Source organism: Urtica dioica, chromosome 1 (assembly GCF_054948205.1).
Source record: "Urtica dioica subsp. dioica isolate 48M chromosome 1, U.dioica_male_clone48M_v1_H2, whole genome shotgun sequence".
Classification (NCBI taxonomy): Eukaryota; Viridiplantae; Streptophyta; class Magnoliopsida; order Rosales; family Urticaceae; genus Urtica; species Urtica dioica.
In genome coordinates, this window is record NC_142756.1 from 5,173,881 (window position 1) to 5,189,783 (window position 15,903).

The window sequence follows — 15,903 nt, forward strand, 5'->3', positions numbered from 1 at the left end:
AATAATCATTTGAGTATTGAAATCGGCAAGATAGTATATATATATAGTGACGGAAATGAAAGGAGTTTATTGTTTTTCTACGTGTCAACCTGTCGTGGCTATCAAACCTTAGATGTACTGATGAGGTGTGAGTGACTCCGTGTTCATGCCATTAACAAAAGCTTTAGAAAATAAATTTATTTGGCTTATTATGGGAATGGAAATTTCAATTGTTTTCTTATCTACCACAAGAAGAAGATAGTGATAATTCTTTTTCTATCTCTCGTCTCATTCGCTGGGGGGGAAGTTGGGCCCAGATTGTAACCAAGGAAAGCTAAAATAAAGCCAAAAAAAAAAAAAAAATGTCTTGAGAGTTTAAAATGTAATGTAAAGTGGCATTAGACGATATATTTAAACATGATTTTTTATAGTTAAAATTAAAATTAATTGGGTGGGTAGTTATGATTGATAATAATTCATGTTAATTAGTGAATTGATATTTAATACAAAAAGTTAAACATAATGCAACCTATACTTCGAAGTATCTAATTGTTATGATCAATGCCGCAAGGACCGAGTAGAAAGCTCAAAAATTGCAATTACAGAGAAGCGTCAAACTCATAGCTTAAGAACTCAACTCGCAAAAAAAAAAAAAAAATATCGATTAAACGGTCGAAAAATAAAGGACTAATCCAAACATATAAGATTATCACTCAGAATCAAGAGCTCAACGGTTGTCACCATATAAATGAAAAAATATCATGAGTCCGATGATCCATGGAAGTACTCGATTGTAAAAGAAAAATCCAAAAAAAGAAGAACATGACATGCTTATAATCACATACTATAAAAATAACTTAACTTAGAATTTTCATTGTCTTTAGGCTTTTACTTGGAATAAAAGTGAATATTTTGTTGGTAATTTTGTAAAAGTGTTGTTCATCAATAGTTTGGCGGTAGAAGTAATAAAATTGAGAGTAATTATAGTACTAGGGCACTATATAACGTCACTGAGGAGCAAAGTCGCACATTAATCAATTGTTTGATCCAACTAGACATGTACGACAAGGATAACAAAGTTATACACATATGGTTTCGACCAACCTAAGAGGGAAAAAATGCACGACATGTACGAATATTTGGAGAGCATGAGATAAGCAAGTCACACAAGTAAAGGTCTAAGACTAATCAATTCTATGATTAAGGAGCCAGATATAAACAATAGTGAAAACTCATTTAAACACGTGTTTTCAAAAGTTGGAGTGTCTGCTCAAAGAACTTTTCTACGAACAAAAAGAAGCCCTAAAATGAGTACGAGGCATTACATTACGAATTTTTGCTCATCTTCTTCCAACTTGACTTGCTTGAGCTTGTTGTTGATCCTCTTGTCTTTCTCTTATAATTTCTTCCAAATTTTTTTTCTTCTAATGTTGCATTACCTAAATCATTCTTTCTCTATTTATGACTTTCATCTTTTTTTATTTGAGTTTGTTCACTCATTTGCGTATCAGATCATTGATGAACACAAGTGTATGACAAAGAATGATATGTTTTCTACATATGGCCAATTTCTTACTTTCTCCTTATAGCTCTCGTGCATAATGGAGATATCTAGAGAGAAATCTTTGATACAAATCTAGATTAAAATGTATTTTATGTTTAACACATACCATACTACTCCAATTTTACTTATATTTAGGTGGAAACTTCATTTTATCTCCACAATCCTAAAATAGCTAGATATAACTTTGCGTCGATAAAAAACCTTAATCGTTTAGCAACCAAGAGACCATAAACGTTTTAGATTTAATGTAGCAACAACAATACAGTTGGAAAGCGAGATGAACAGAACAATAAAGATTCAACATGCATGATCCGATCAATTTCAATTTTTATTTCTCACCAGAATTACCTAAATCTTTGCGGGAATAATATCTAGATGTGCCGAGTTTACTAAAGACTTAGAACAATTATGGATTAAACATTTAGAAAAGTAGTAAAAAGTAAAAACAAATTTTACCTAGGTAATCAAGTCAAATAGAAGTATAAATATTCATGAACGATTATCAAATAAAAATAAAAACAATCCCATACAATAAAATACTCGAAAAAGTTTAAACCTTATCATTTTTTATGTCCCGGGTTCAAAATGACCATAAAATGTTGAAGAGAGTTTGTTAAACATAATTAAAATGGAATGATGAACGAATCATAAAAGTTACACAATAAGCGAACAAAATAATATGAATATAAAAGAAATTAAAACTGCTAATAAAAACTAATATATAATAAAAAATAAAAAATAAAAAATAAAAACTGATGAATAATCAAACTAAATGCCAACATAATCCTCTCCGCAAGTGCACGCGAATAGTTAAACTCATGAACATGTAAAATTAAAGCAAAATAAAGATGACTAATGAATACCCAATACGAACAATTCAAAATTTATGAATACAAACACTGCAGTCATCCTAAAAATAAAAACTTGAACTAAACTTCGACTAAAAGAACTAAACTAAACCAATATCCCTAGAGTATTGCTAAAACCAAAAAAAAAAAAAAAACAAAAAAACTTTGCGTGAATTCCTTTTTATGGGTCAAGCCCTTTATTGTTCCTTCAATTCTGACCAAAGATTGAAAATCCGCATAAATCGGACAGAAACCGGATCAAAGTCCGTTTTTTTTTTTAGAGTCCCAACATTGGAACTCACAAAATCGGAGTTTTCCTTAGATTCCGAGGGAATCTGGATGGAAACTGGTCCGGTTCCCAGTTGATGAAAACCGTTTAGGTTCAGTTGGTTTTTTCCAAAAAGTCATGGTATAAAAGATGAAAATCGAGACCAAAATCAGAAAAAATGTCAGAAAGTTTTAGAATTTTTTTCGCTCGGCGAAAGATAAAGTGTCACAGTTTTCCGTCAAATTTCAAAGATTCCTTCCGTTTTCCGGCGTTCTTAAGGCATATCTTCCCTTCAAACTTTGATGAAAAATCGGGTTTTTTTTAATGAAATTTATTGTAATTTTTTAATGATTCAGTTCAATTTCTTAGTTTCTAACTTGATTATTGGTATTAATGTAAGTTTGTATCCAAATGATTTCATTTTTTCTTGTTAGATCAGAAAACAGAGTTTTGAACCCTTTTTTTTTTTTTTTTTTTTTTTTTTTGTCGAAGTGTTTTGAATGCTTTATGTTGAACTATTTGAATAACAACTTGTAATGTAATGAAGATATTGTAGACTGTTTCATTTATAACTATTGAATAATGTCATGTAAATGTAATGATGGTATTCTATAAATACCTCTAATTTTAAATGTTCCATAAATATTTCATTTTTTTTTAAGTTTTCAGATGACTTTTTGGTTATTTTAAATAAAATTCTAAACAATAAAAAAATTAAAATGAAATTGTAAACATATAAAAAAAAAAGTAAAATAAGACCATAAAAACAAGTGAATTATTTTAGTTTTTAAACGAGGTAGCTCTGATATTTTTCACAAATGATTTTGCTTGAGCCATAAAATAGACGTTTTTATTTTTATTTTTTTTAGCTTAAGAAACGCTTTTACGAAACGTTTTTGTAACTCACTCAGAGGAGGAGCAGGCTCTGTGTTGCCGATAAACGAAAAAATAAAAATCACACTCCAAAAGAAAAAGAAAAAAAAGGACTCAAAGGTCGATCAAAAATGGCTACGAGTATGGGCTCCAAGTTTTATCGTGGTAAGCCTCTCTTCCTTCATTTCACGTAGTTCGTGACTCGAATATGTTTCCCTTTTCTTCTGGTTGCGTTTTAAAACTGTTTTTGCCCTAATTCGAGATCACGAGACTCACAATTTATTTTCTATACAGCTGGTCGGTCATTGCTGGGTGGTCTCGGCAACAGCTCGTCCGGATTTCTAAGTTCAACGCGCGAGACAACAAGCTTCAATTTCATGTCTCAGGTTAGTGAACCAAGAACCCTAAGCACCAGTGTGCTAGGACCTGAGATTCAGAAGGATGAAATAGTAATATGAGTTGATTAGGAGGATTAAATATAAAATAGCAGAAGTTAGCTAGCCTATAAATAAAAGGAGATTAAGAGGGAAACGAGTATGAAAACAGTCTGAAAAGCATTTTGTAAGAAATAAACAGACCTCTCCAATGTCCGATATCACCTATTGTATCTCGTTCCGTTTATATATCAGTTAATATAATATACTAGTGTGTATCACAGTGGTTTGAGTTTGAATTTGGATTTGAGTTTATTTATTTTTTACATTAGACTAACACTTGGGTAGGGGTTTCTGAGGGTTATTGAGTTCAAGTTTCTTTCTTTATTTTTTTCCTACTTTGAAGTCTGAAAATTTGCACTACCAAAATAATTTGTGTGATCATTACTTTCTCGAGAATCGAAATTGAAATTGAAATTGAAATTGAATTTGTGTATCAGAGGAGTTTATTTATTTTTTACATCAGACAAACACTTGGGTAGGGGTTTCCAAGGTTATTGAGTTCAAGTTTCTTTCTTTATTTTGTTCCTACTTTGAAGTCTGAAAAATTTGCAGTACCAAAATAGTTTGTGTGATCATTGCTTTCTCGAGAATTTGAGTTTGAGTTCGAAATTGAAATTGAATTTGTCTATCAGAGGAGTTTATTTATTTTTTACATCAGACAAACACTTGGGAAGGGGTTTCTGAGGTTATTGAGTTCAAGTTTCTCTCTTTATTTTTTTTCCCACTTTGAAGTCTGAAAAATTTGCACTACCAAAATAGTTTGTGTGATCATTGCTTTCTCGAGAATTCGAGCTTTGAGTTCGAATTTGAAATTGAAATCGGATTTGAGTTTGAATTTGTGGGATGAGCAGCAACAACAACAGAGGAGTTTCATACAGATGAGGACAGTGTTGAAAGTTGTGGACAACTCTGGGGCTCGGAAAGTGATGTGCATTCAGGCTCTGAAGGGGAAGAAAGGGGCTCGGCTCGGGGACACGATCGTGGCGTCGGTGAAAGAGGCTCAGCACAACGGGAAGGTGAAGAAAGGGAAGGTCGTTTATGCTGTCGTTGTCAGGGCAGCGATGCAGAAAGGTCGCTGCGACGGCAGCGAGGTCAAGTTCGACGACAACGCTGTGGTACTTGTCGACAAGCAAGGCCAGCCCATCGGGACCCGCGTCTTCGGTCCCGTGCCCCACGAGCTCAGGAAGAAGAAGCACGTCAAGATTCTTAGTTTGGCCGGCCACATTGCTTGAAAAGGGATATACTTTGATGCTCAAAATCAGGCATAACTGGATTCTATAGATTTTGCAACGGGTGTTTTCTTTGTTTTTGTCGCAATTTATACTCATAGGGTCTTTTTTTTTTCTTTGTTCTTTTTTTTTTGCTTGAAAGACAACATCAGACTAACACTTGGGTAGGTCTCATTGCTTGAAAAGGATATACGTTGCAGAACGAGTTTTTAGAACCGGGAAAACTTTTTATTTTTTTTTTATGTTTATTTGAATTATACACTAGTTTGATAGTCAAAACCAGGCACAGCTGGATTCTATAGATTTTTGCAATGGGTGTTTTCTTTGGTTTTGTTGCAGTTTTGTACTTTTTTTTTTCGAAAGACAACATTAGACTTGCACTTGGGTAGGTGTTTCTGAGGCGCTATTGAATTAACTTTCTTTCTATGCTTTGTTTTGTTTAATTTTTTCCAACTTTGAAATCTGAAAATTTGCAGTACCAAATAGTTTGTGTGATCATTGCTTTCTTGAGAAAATAGATTTGTGCATTGTTGAGTGATTTGATCACTGCAGAGGTGGAACCCGATGCAGAAAATGCAGTTTCGAAATTGTTTGGATGAACCCTTGGCTAATCGAAATTTTTGTTCCCTTTCATGTATTAGCAACTGTTCAAAATGAAAGCATATGAAGAAATACAATCTATAACGAAAAAATTATAAGCAGCAACTAAAAATTTAAACATATGACTTCTAAGGTGTTCACGGAACGAAATCCATGACCTGTATAAAGTGTGAGCCCTAAATCGAAAGCATGAGTAGAGTCGGAACTTCTCGATTCCCCACTCAAAACGGGCAGCTTAGATTGTCGAACTTCCTCTGAAAACCGTCTTAGAAAATCAAAATATGTTTGTATGCACTTAGTGTTCACTGCCAAAGATCTTATAACAAACGTACATAAACACATCCCAAAAAAATATAGAAATAAGCTCTCTATATGTATATTCTTATATACAAAACAACCACACGGAAAGAAACAAAGCCCCAACCAACGTGGTAATTGATAAACGCATATCAAGACAAACCACTCTTCAAGTTACAAAAAAATGAAGAGAAAAAAAATATTCCAAGCTCTAATCCATCCACTTATCGGCGGCGGAAGAATCCGGCGAAAGAGGCGGAGGAACGTTCTTGAGAAGCCCGACATCCTCGGCCCTGATGTCGACGACCTCAGCGACCTGAACCGCCGGATCTCCGTCCCGAATCGCTCTGAGCGCAGCCGCGGCTTCTTCCATGGAAGGCCTCAAATCCCTCTCCTGCTGAATGCAGCGAAACGCCAGCTCAGCCATGTCCGTGACCATCCTCTTCACATCCTCATCCTTGTCGAACCCGAGTGACTGGTCAACGAGCTCGCCCACGGACCGATTCTGAATCTTCGTGATCGCCATGTTCGCGAGGTTGATATCGTGCCTGTGCCGGCTCGTGTCGACGGCCTGAAGCGACGACAAAAGCTCGATCAAGACGACCCCGAAACTGTAGACATCGCTTTTAGTGGTCAAGTGGTAGCACTGGTAGTATTCCGGGTCGACATAGCCCGGGGTTCCCTGCGGCGCGGTCGAGACGTGAGTCACGTCAGTCGGGAACAGCTTCGAGAGCCCGAAATCCGCGACTTTGACGCGAAACTCGTCGTCCAATAGGATGTTGTTGGTCTTGACGTCTCGGTGGATGATCTCGGTGCGGTGGAGATAGGCCAAGGCGTCGGCGGTCTCGATGGCGATGCCGAGTCTGACGGGCCAGCTCAGCGGGCCCGACTTGGACCGGTTCCCGTGGAGGTGGTCCGCGACGGTCCCGTTGGAGATGTACTCGTACACCAGAAGAAGCTCTTTGCTCCGCCTCGACGTGCATCCGTAGAGTTTCACGAGGTTTGGGTGGTGGAGCCGAGTCAGAATCTCGACCTCGTTCATGAACTGCTCTACTCTCTTGAAGCTGTTCTCGTACAACCGCTTCACCGCCACGACCCGCCCGTCGTGGAGCTTGCCTGAAAAAAAAAAAGGAAAAACAAAACAAATTTCAAATTAACATGTTAAAATAATTAAGGGTCCATTAGAAAAATAGTTAACTTAAACATTTGATGTTGCTAAATAGACAGCGTTTATTAAATTTTAGGTAAATAGCCATTTTCATGTATTTACAGACATAAATCTTATATAAATAGCCATCTCCAATGATTAGGCCACGTCATTATTTACGGCTATTTATCTAAAATTTACCAAATTTTATGTCAAAACAATGAAATCTGGATCATCTATCTCTTTTTTCGTGCTTCCTTCCGTGTCGGCAGAGCTAGGAATTCCAATCAAGGGGCAAATTTAAAAAAATCATATAAATTCGAGTTAAAATTATATATATATTTTTTTTAAATTTAACGTAAAAATTGTAATTTTGAAAAGCTCAGGAGGGGCATTTGATCCTAGCATATTTGATTTGAGGGACACAAAACTGACATAAAAAATAGACAGATGATCTGGATTGAGATTAAGGATTATAGCCGAACCATAGTAGACAGTTCCGAAGCCTCCTTCTCCGAGCTCTCTGGAGGCGTCGAAGTTGTCGGTGCCTTCCTCTAGCTCGGCGTAGCTGAAGACTTGGACGCCAAAGTAGGTGCTTCCCTTTTCGAGGTCGGATTTGGAGTGAGAGTACGAAGAGCTCGACGGGGTGCTTCGGAAGAAGTTCGTGTAAGGCTCGGTGATGGTCTTGCTCGACGGCTGGGTCGAGATGTCTCTGGTTTGAGCCTGGACAGCTCTGGCTTGTTGGGTCTTCCTTCTCCGTACGAAGAAGCAAGCGAAGCCTCCGATGAACATCAACAATACGAAAGCACCGGCGACCGAAAGTCCTTTGAAGATGATAGATTTACAACAACAAAAAAAGTTAGCAAAGAACGTTGGTTCGACACAGCGATGCGATGAAAGACACTAACTTTATTATGTTTATCTCACCTAGTGTTTTTCCGAGTTTATTGCCGCTATTTCGACCTGCATCATTGAATTGAAAGACTTGGATCAGTATTATTAATGATAGAACTCAATCAGAAGCTAATTCAAGAAACTAATTCACCACCACTGTGATATCAATATCTAATGTTAACGAAAAAGATTTTAAAGAAAGAGAGCGGGATGATCTAGCACATAAAATAATAAAGCTTTGAGAAAGATCAGAAAGCTAGCCATGAAAACTGGCAAAGATAGTCTTTTTCTCTGATGAGCGAGAGTCTTTCAGCGGACACATCATACCGAGTGAGAATGAAAATAGAATGACGAAGTAAAGGATAATATTTTCTTCATCCAGTAAAGGAAAAGCTAAACAAGGGCCTTCTTAACGATGGCTACTCCAAAATTCGATACTATAGATAATTGTGTTCTCATTTTAAGAAGGTTTCAGATTGTTCGTCGCCAAACAGACGACCAACAGAAGGTTTCAGCAGAATTCGCAAAGCTCTGGAATTCGCTTCGCTAACGAAGTTAATGCATCCATGTTATCTCCGAGTTAGCACAAGATCAACCTACCTGGGACAGAACAAACTCTCTCGCCGCAGATGCAAATCGGCAGGCTCGAACCGTAGTCGAAGCCACACTCGCCGCCGAAATCAACGCACCTCGAACACCGGTCAGCGTACGGAACCGTGTAGTTCGCATTGAATCCCTCCATGAGAGCCTCCCGGAGCAGAGACCGATTGTGCGTGAGACGAGACGCGATCGAGCGCAGAATCGGAACCCTAACGCTCTCGTTGCACCGCACGACGGCGAGGATCGGATCGAACGGAATCGGACCGACAAGGAAGTAGGCGTCGCCGTCGCCGGAGTCGGACTCGCAGCCGAATCGATTCTCCGGCGTGACGGTGAGCACGGAGTCGTTGCAGCGGTAGAACATTGTCAGGTCGGCGTTCCCGGCGCCGTAGCCGACGAAGGATCCGGCGACGGAGGTGTTGCGGAACTCGCTAGGGCAGGTCTGGTTCCAGAGGTCGGAGCGAGCGAGTGACATGGTGTGGCTGAGCTGGTCGACTCGGAGGACTCGGTAGTCCAGCGAGTCGACGGCGATCTCGGCGGCGGAGTCGTCGCAGGAGAGGCGGAACTCCGGCGGGCCGCAGTGGGCCGGGCGGGTCCGGCCCGTGAATGGGTGGGAGAGGTTTCTCAGGGGCCCACAGTCGAAGGTCTGGTTGCAGCCAGAGAGCGAATCGAGGCCGTCGGATGAGAGAGAGGCGATGGTGACGTGGAGGGCGAGGATGAGGAGGAGCATGGAGCGAGGGATGTGACGCATCGCAGAGGAGTGGGATTCGAGAGAGATGATCGTCGGATGTCATTTTTGGGATTTGGCTGTGGAGTGGTGAGATATGGAGTCTGGCGGGAAAGTGGTTGCTATGGTTCGTCTTTGTGCTTTTTTGACCGACTCTGGCTGGCTTTGGAAGACTGTTTTGTTTACTCGTACTTTTTTATCTTTTTTTTTTTTATATTATGATTTAATTTATTGACTAGTGAAATCCCACGCGTTGTACGGATATTTCTTTACTGCTCATTAACCTTAATTTAAATAATTTTGTATTTCAAAACATGTAGCTACACTGTGTTCACAAGGAAAAAGTATTTCAAAGGTGTGCTAGGGACTTTGATGAGACCTTTATTTTGTTTTGTTTTTGGGTCATGTGAATTGTGTGAAATTAGACCTTGTCTTTTTATAACAAGGTAGTTGAAAATTATGTTGGAATTGAAAAAGTGTGGTTACTAGAGAAATTAGCCTCGGAAATATATTTCAACAGAGGTGGTTGATGCCCCTGTGACGACGACGTATGAGACTTGATCAATGTCTTGTTTCAATATGCATGACAAATATGCACACGTAAGTTTTTTTTTTTTTGTTTGTGTTTATGTCTATGTTTTATTGGTTTTCAGTTTGTTTTCTTCTTGCAATAATCCTGTTAAAAATGTTGACTTGTCTATCCACAAGAATATGTATGAAGCATTTTCAGCCTTTGAAATATACAGACTGAGAAATTAGGCTGAAGAATAAGGGCTTCGAAATATGCAACGGAGAAAAAAAAGGGAATGTAAGATGATCGATCGACAATAGTAATATAGTATTGTTTGATCTTGAAGACCAGAAACTGATCAGTGTGGAACGAACGAAGATGATATGTTTGGAGGAATAAAGACTAGAAGAAAGTTATCTAGCAGAAAGCATCTCTAATATCTAAAAGAAATGCAAACAAAACCATGGACGAAGCTAGAATTTTTATTTTAGAACGGCTAATTAATTCTTTTTTATGATCTACGTGTGACAAATTTTGTAACTTTTTAGAAGATTACGATTGAAATAAGTGATCACAATTTCAATTTCAGAAAGAAATATTGATTACTTCCTACAGCTTTTTTGGCTATTGAATTTAAGTAATAATCACAATTTCAATTTCAGAAAGATTACAGAAAGTTATTTAATTATGAGGCAACTAATATATTTAGTTATAAATTCATTACCTTAATCACAACTTATTTCAAATCTCTCAAGCTTTTTTTTTTTAATTTCCTAATAAAAAAAAACGTGTAGCTTTCTCATATATACTTGTATGAACTTATATTCATCTAACGGAGATTATAGGAATAATTCAAGAACCGGAAAAAAAAAATCGAAACCTACCCGGACATTTGAACGGCATAGGCCCGTGTTTGCAGTAGCAAGCGAAAGCCCCGGTTTGATCATTTGATCCACAAACCCCATCAGATTCTTCGCACTCTCTGCAAAAGCTGTCGTTTGCCTTCCACTTAATCCCGAAACCCGACACCAGAAGCGCCCTTAGATTAAACGACTGCATATCCACCACGTTCCTCCCAATCGACGACCCCGAAAAAGTAACGTCCATGCTTTCTTCGCAATTATCAACAACGGTTTGCGCTCCCAAAGCTGGCGATGTATAGATACTGGTCTCATCACTGTCATCGCGGGGACATCTAAATTTGTTGGGAATCAGTAAGTCCGGACATCGATAGCGCAGCGTCAGGTTTTGAGTCCCGGGAGCGAACTCAAAAGAGGTGGTATCGAGTTTCGTGTCGGGATATTCGTCGGGACAAAGGTTGTCCCACAGATCGGCTCTAGCGACGGTGAGGGTATAACTGTCAAAATTGACGTCAAGGACTCGGTACGTCACAGATTCGAGTGTGATCTCCGGCGCAGCGCCGGCGCAGTTGAGCTCGAACTTCGGGTGGCCACAGTACTTTGGCGGATCATTGCTGCTCCAAAACGGATATCGAAGATCTTCTCTATAATTTGCGCACTTAAACGTTTTGATTCTCGAACACGTCTCGTATTGAGGATCATCTTGTGAGAGCACAGAGGTTTGCGTGCTGGTAAACACTAGAATGATGATCGTGATGAACAAGGAGAAGCCGCTCGGGAAGAGGAAATGAGTTTTCATTTTTTTTTTTATTATGTTGAATTTACAAGAGAGACGCAAAAGAAGCGATTTAATGAAACGTTTGGTGTGTGTTGAATGAAACAGAAGAAAAGTATAACCCGGAGAGATGAAATAAATGTAGTTTGAATTTTGATCACTTTCAAAGAGCCATCGTGTAAAAATTGGTGGTTGTTTTGATACTAATTAAAATGCTAAGATAGGGACGAAAATTGTGTCAAAATAGAATCTTCTGTTTTGAATTAGATAGTCTGTTGCCAAATCACGGCAGAGTTAGGTGACCGAGTCCTTCACAAAAAATAAAATAAAATAAAATTTGTATTTCGTATTTTATGAAACGTTTAAGCGTTTCCAAGATGACACCTGCATGTTTTATCTGGCTGTATAAAAGTCAAAAGTTTCACACGCAATTATATAGTCAGCATCTCATTATTTTTTTAATTCCTCAAATGAAGAAACACTTTGGGAATTACAATTTTTATATATAATAAAGAACTAGTAACACGAGGACTTGAGAAAATGTTATTACTAGTGTTGTCATCTAGAAGCGACATGAATGTGTTCTAGTCTCCATAAAATATAACCAACAAAGTTCTGAAGTTGGTAGGAAAAAATTGTTGACTTCTGGTCTACATGCCCCACTTTGACGAAAAACGACACTAAAATATTTCAGAGGAAACATTCAAGGAATGATTTGGCTGCAATTTTTGGGATGGTTATGAGAGGAAATGTGTCTTTTTACTCAGATAAATCCTTACAGACATTGACAGGGAGATAGACTCTAAATTGAAGGGAGTAAAGTAAATTTTTTGCTAGGGGACTAATTTGTAAATTTGTAGGGTGTAAATAAATAAGAGAAAAAGAATTAAAGTGACATGCTAGAAGTTCTCAGTCAGGTTGTTGATGGAACAATTTAGCAATACAGGCACCTTAGAAGTTCTCAACAAATCCATTTAATGTGAGTAGTGGCGGAGTCAGAATTTGAACGCAAAGGGACATAAATGATACGATTTAAAAGTTATAAAAAAGGCGTGTGTATGAATTGTTTTTTTTTTTTCTCTTTTTTTGTTCTTTCGGGGGCCAAATATGAATTACTTGGAATTAATATTGTCGTATATGACCCAGTCCTTTGCAAATGTCTTGCACTCAATCGAGAGTATTTGTTGGGCATACACGAGAGTACTCTTTGTTTTCTCTCTGTCCCTATCATTCTCGATTTATTACACTTTGTACTGATCAAGAGTTGTTGGACAATCGACATGTAAGGTGGCGAATAATGATCCATTATTTTCCTCTACGTATTGAAGGATTAGAGACTATACTTCAACTGAATATGTATAAGAATGACATGCATTATTATTTCGTTGTCATGCAATTGGTATATTTTGAAGATTCATTTTTATACGAAGAAAAGGATCGAGCTAGATGATATAGTGTTGAAACAATATTGTTTTTGAAGGTTGGGTTTGTTGATATTGAGTAATCTGATTATTTATCAAGTGTCTTTATTGCATGAAAAATAAAGAATAAATGTAGTGAGTAATTGCTACACCTACTAAAAGCAGCGTCATTGATTAAGTCTTCGTTTTTCAAACGTCACCAAACGTCGTTTATTGTCTCTTAAAATTTTAGATTAATGCACTCATAAAAGTAATTAAAGGCCAAAGAATTCACGGCAATTCCTATTTAATATGCGAGAGCGACTAGCCATCTAACCTAGTAATTAGAAACTGGAAAGTAATTGCACTGGATTATGATCGATGGAAGGTTAACTTTAATTAATACACTACGTACAGTTATTTCATCCCTCTGTGTAGATGATCAAAGATTTTTAAATATACCGTAAGTTACAAGTTCTTTAAGAGAACAAGGACGGTTAAATTAGTCAAAATGTTTTATGTTTGATTTTTTTAAAGTCTTTCTTTTTCAGAACTGGACTGAGTACTGAAAATCTATATCAAATAGTTAAGTATGACGTGTTGTTCTGGCCGAATCAACCCATTAGCATGTGACGTATTTGATTAAATGAAAAATATACCAGTGGTTGGTTATATATGGAATTTAGGACGGAGTCAAATGTTATTCTAAATGTATTACGCAGATGAATTAGGTAAACCATGAATTGGCAATATTAAGCCAAATTTGCACGCTAAGAGACACGAATAAGTAAAAAATCTAACATCAAAATTATAGTAATACATGACAACATTTTCTTAGAGAACAACATGCACGACTGTTTACGAGACAATCATTTTGTCCTAATTCAACAAAACTCAGAAGAAGAAAAAAAAAAGCACGAAAAAATAATTTGGGATCATTCTCTAAGTTGTCAATGCTATTTATTCCTAAAGAAATATAAATCCATATATAACAAAATTAGAGAGAGCGTGAAAGCAAAATTATACTGTCCTAATATTGATCATCAACAACTAACGATTAGTTTTCTAGAAGAAAATACTATATAAGCATATTTTTACTTGATAAATTATACTATATATGTGTTTGCATAATCCTCAGTCAACAAATTCAGTTTCGTACCTGATTGAGCGCCGTTGGTTTGAACTTGACCTTCCGATCCGGGCTCGGACGAAGAACACGCCGAGACACCCGATATGGATTGTCCTCGATCTTCTGGGCAACGACAAGTCGTCTGATTGGAGTACCAGCTGTCATAGCCACAAACCCCGCCCGAGGCTTTACACTCGTCGCAACTATTGTCGTCTTTATATCCCACGTCAAACCCTTCTTCCAATGCCCTCTCGATCGTCAAAACGTCGAAGTCTTTTCCCATCTCCGGGACTCTCACCGTCACCACCGATCTGCAAGCCCCGGCTCCGTTACTCCCCGGATTCCCAGAAACTACGATCACTTTCTCTCCCCGACAATCGAAATCGATCTGATTGTAAAACTTGACGTTCGAGCTACATCCATAGAGAAGCGTTACGTCGCTCGACTCCGCGGCGTATTGGATCAGCTCTCCGTCCAAGCTCGTGTTACCGTACTTGGGCGAGCAAAGTCCCTTGGTGAAATCAGCTCTGGCGATTTTGAGAGTCCGTGACTCCTGGTTCAGCTTCGAAACATGGTACTTCACGTCCCTGATCGTGATCGTGGTTTTGTCTTTGTCACAGTCGAGATTTAGAGCGGGATATCCACAGCCTTCTAGTCTGTCTCGTCCCCAGAAGGGAAACTCGGCCTCAATGTCGCCGCACCGGAATTTGTTGCTGCAAGTTGCGTACGGGTCGAAGGTTGAGCAGACGGGAATTTCGTCGAACAGTACGAGTGCGTAACATATTATTATGAGAAAATGAGACGAGATAAGCAGATTTTTTTTATTCATTTCTGAGAAGGAAGAAGAAGAAGAAGTTATGCTGTGTTTTTTTTTTTTTTGGTTTCTTTTATATGTATGAAAGAAAAACAGTAGGAAACAAAATACAAGAGACAAAAAGGCACTGTTTGTGGTGGAGATTATTTAGGCGAGTGATTGAGTGAGGAAAGACTAGAATATTTAGAGGTCAAGTTTGTGGCTCGTCTCAACTAAATGTTTTTTTTGTTTATTTATTTATTTATTATTATCACCCAGCTTGACCAATTGTGTGGTTCTTTAGATAGTGTTCACGAAACATAAATTTCAACGCAAACAAATGGATTTAGGTGTTGATGGATTAAAAAAACTATTAATAAATAAATAAATTAGGTGTGGATCAACTAGCGTCCAATTCATCATTTAAAATTTTGAGAAAGAAAAAAAATCGCCGAAATTGGATTTATTGACTTATCACCTAAGTTATATGTGGTTGCAATTATATTATTTAGCCATGTGCATAAGAAAGTCATCGGATTATTTAGGGTTTGGTGTTAGGAATTGACGAACGAGAAAGAAAATAAAAAAGCTCCGAAAAGCAGATGATTTTAATGTTCTATAAAAACTAATTCAGTGTTTTTAAGTGCGTTTTGAATATAAGGTCGAAGTGGGTAACCTTAGATTTGCTTGGTTGTTTACAGCTTCGTAACAATGTTGACGTGCTCTTTTAAAAAAAAAAAAATATATATATATATATATATATATATATATATTTAAATTCGTATGTCGTTTTGATAATCAAGAATAGTTATACAAATGTCGTTTCTTTCATTTCATAAATAGTAGTCTATTCAGCTAAAAAGAATAATATGGAGAGAGTTAATCTCAGGAGCAAGGATTAAAATTTCGGGGTATTGCGGGGGATTTTCGTCAAAATTATTATTTTTGGGATTTCGGCACAAAAATGACATT

General features: G+C 37.6%; 3 protein-coding genes across 4 annotated transcripts; 1 reads left to right on the forward strand and 2 right to left on the reverse strand.

Annotated features, from left to right (window-relative positions):
• Positions 1-3,496: 3,496 nt before the first annotated feature.
• LOC149406679 (Ribosomal protein L14p/L23e family protein) lies at positions 3,497-5,510 on the forward strand. The gene is made up of 3 exons (XM_089608090.1): positions 3,497-3,697; positions 3,827-3,918; positions 4,821-5,510. Exons 1-3 carry the CDS (start codon positions 3,664-3,666, stop codon positions 5,199-5,201), a joined length of 507 nt encoding a protein of 168 aa, XP_089464216.1. The 5' UTR covers positions 3,497-3,663; the 3' UTR covers positions 5,202-5,510.
• Positions 5,511-6,133: 623 nt separating this feature from the next.
• On the reverse strand, positions 6,134-15,136 carry LOC149406680 (Protein kinase superfamily protein). Of its 2 annotated transcripts, none has more exons than XM_089608091.1 (4): positions 14,169-15,136; positions 8,170-8,205; positions 7,728-8,066; positions 6,134-7,211 (listed from the first exon to the last, which is right to left on the reverse strand). In XM_089608091.1, the coding sequence occupies exons 1-4, from the start codon at positions 14,965-14,967 to the stop codon at positions 6,307-6,309; spliced, it is 2,079 nt and encodes a 692-aa protein (XP_089464217.1). In that variant the 5' UTR covers positions 14,968-15,136; the 3' UTR covers positions 6,134-6,306. The 2 variants fall into 2 exon arrangements, with proteins under 2 accessions (XP_089464217.1, XP_089464223.1); XM_089608097.1 differs by lacking the exon at positions 14,169-15,136 and adding an exon at positions 10,859-11,785.
• LOC149406681 (LEAF RUST 10 DISEASE-RESISTANCE LOCUS RECEPTOR-LIKE PROTEIN KINASE-like 2.7) lies at positions 8,213-10,558 on the reverse strand. Its single transcript, XM_089608109.1, has one exon. The coding sequence runs from the start codon at positions 9,485-9,487 to the stop codon at positions 8,717-8,719; it is 771 nt and encodes a 256-aa protein (XP_089464235.1). The 5' UTR covers positions 9,488-10,558; the 3' UTR covers positions 8,213-8,716.
• Positions 15,137-15,903: the final 767 nt, after the last annotated feature.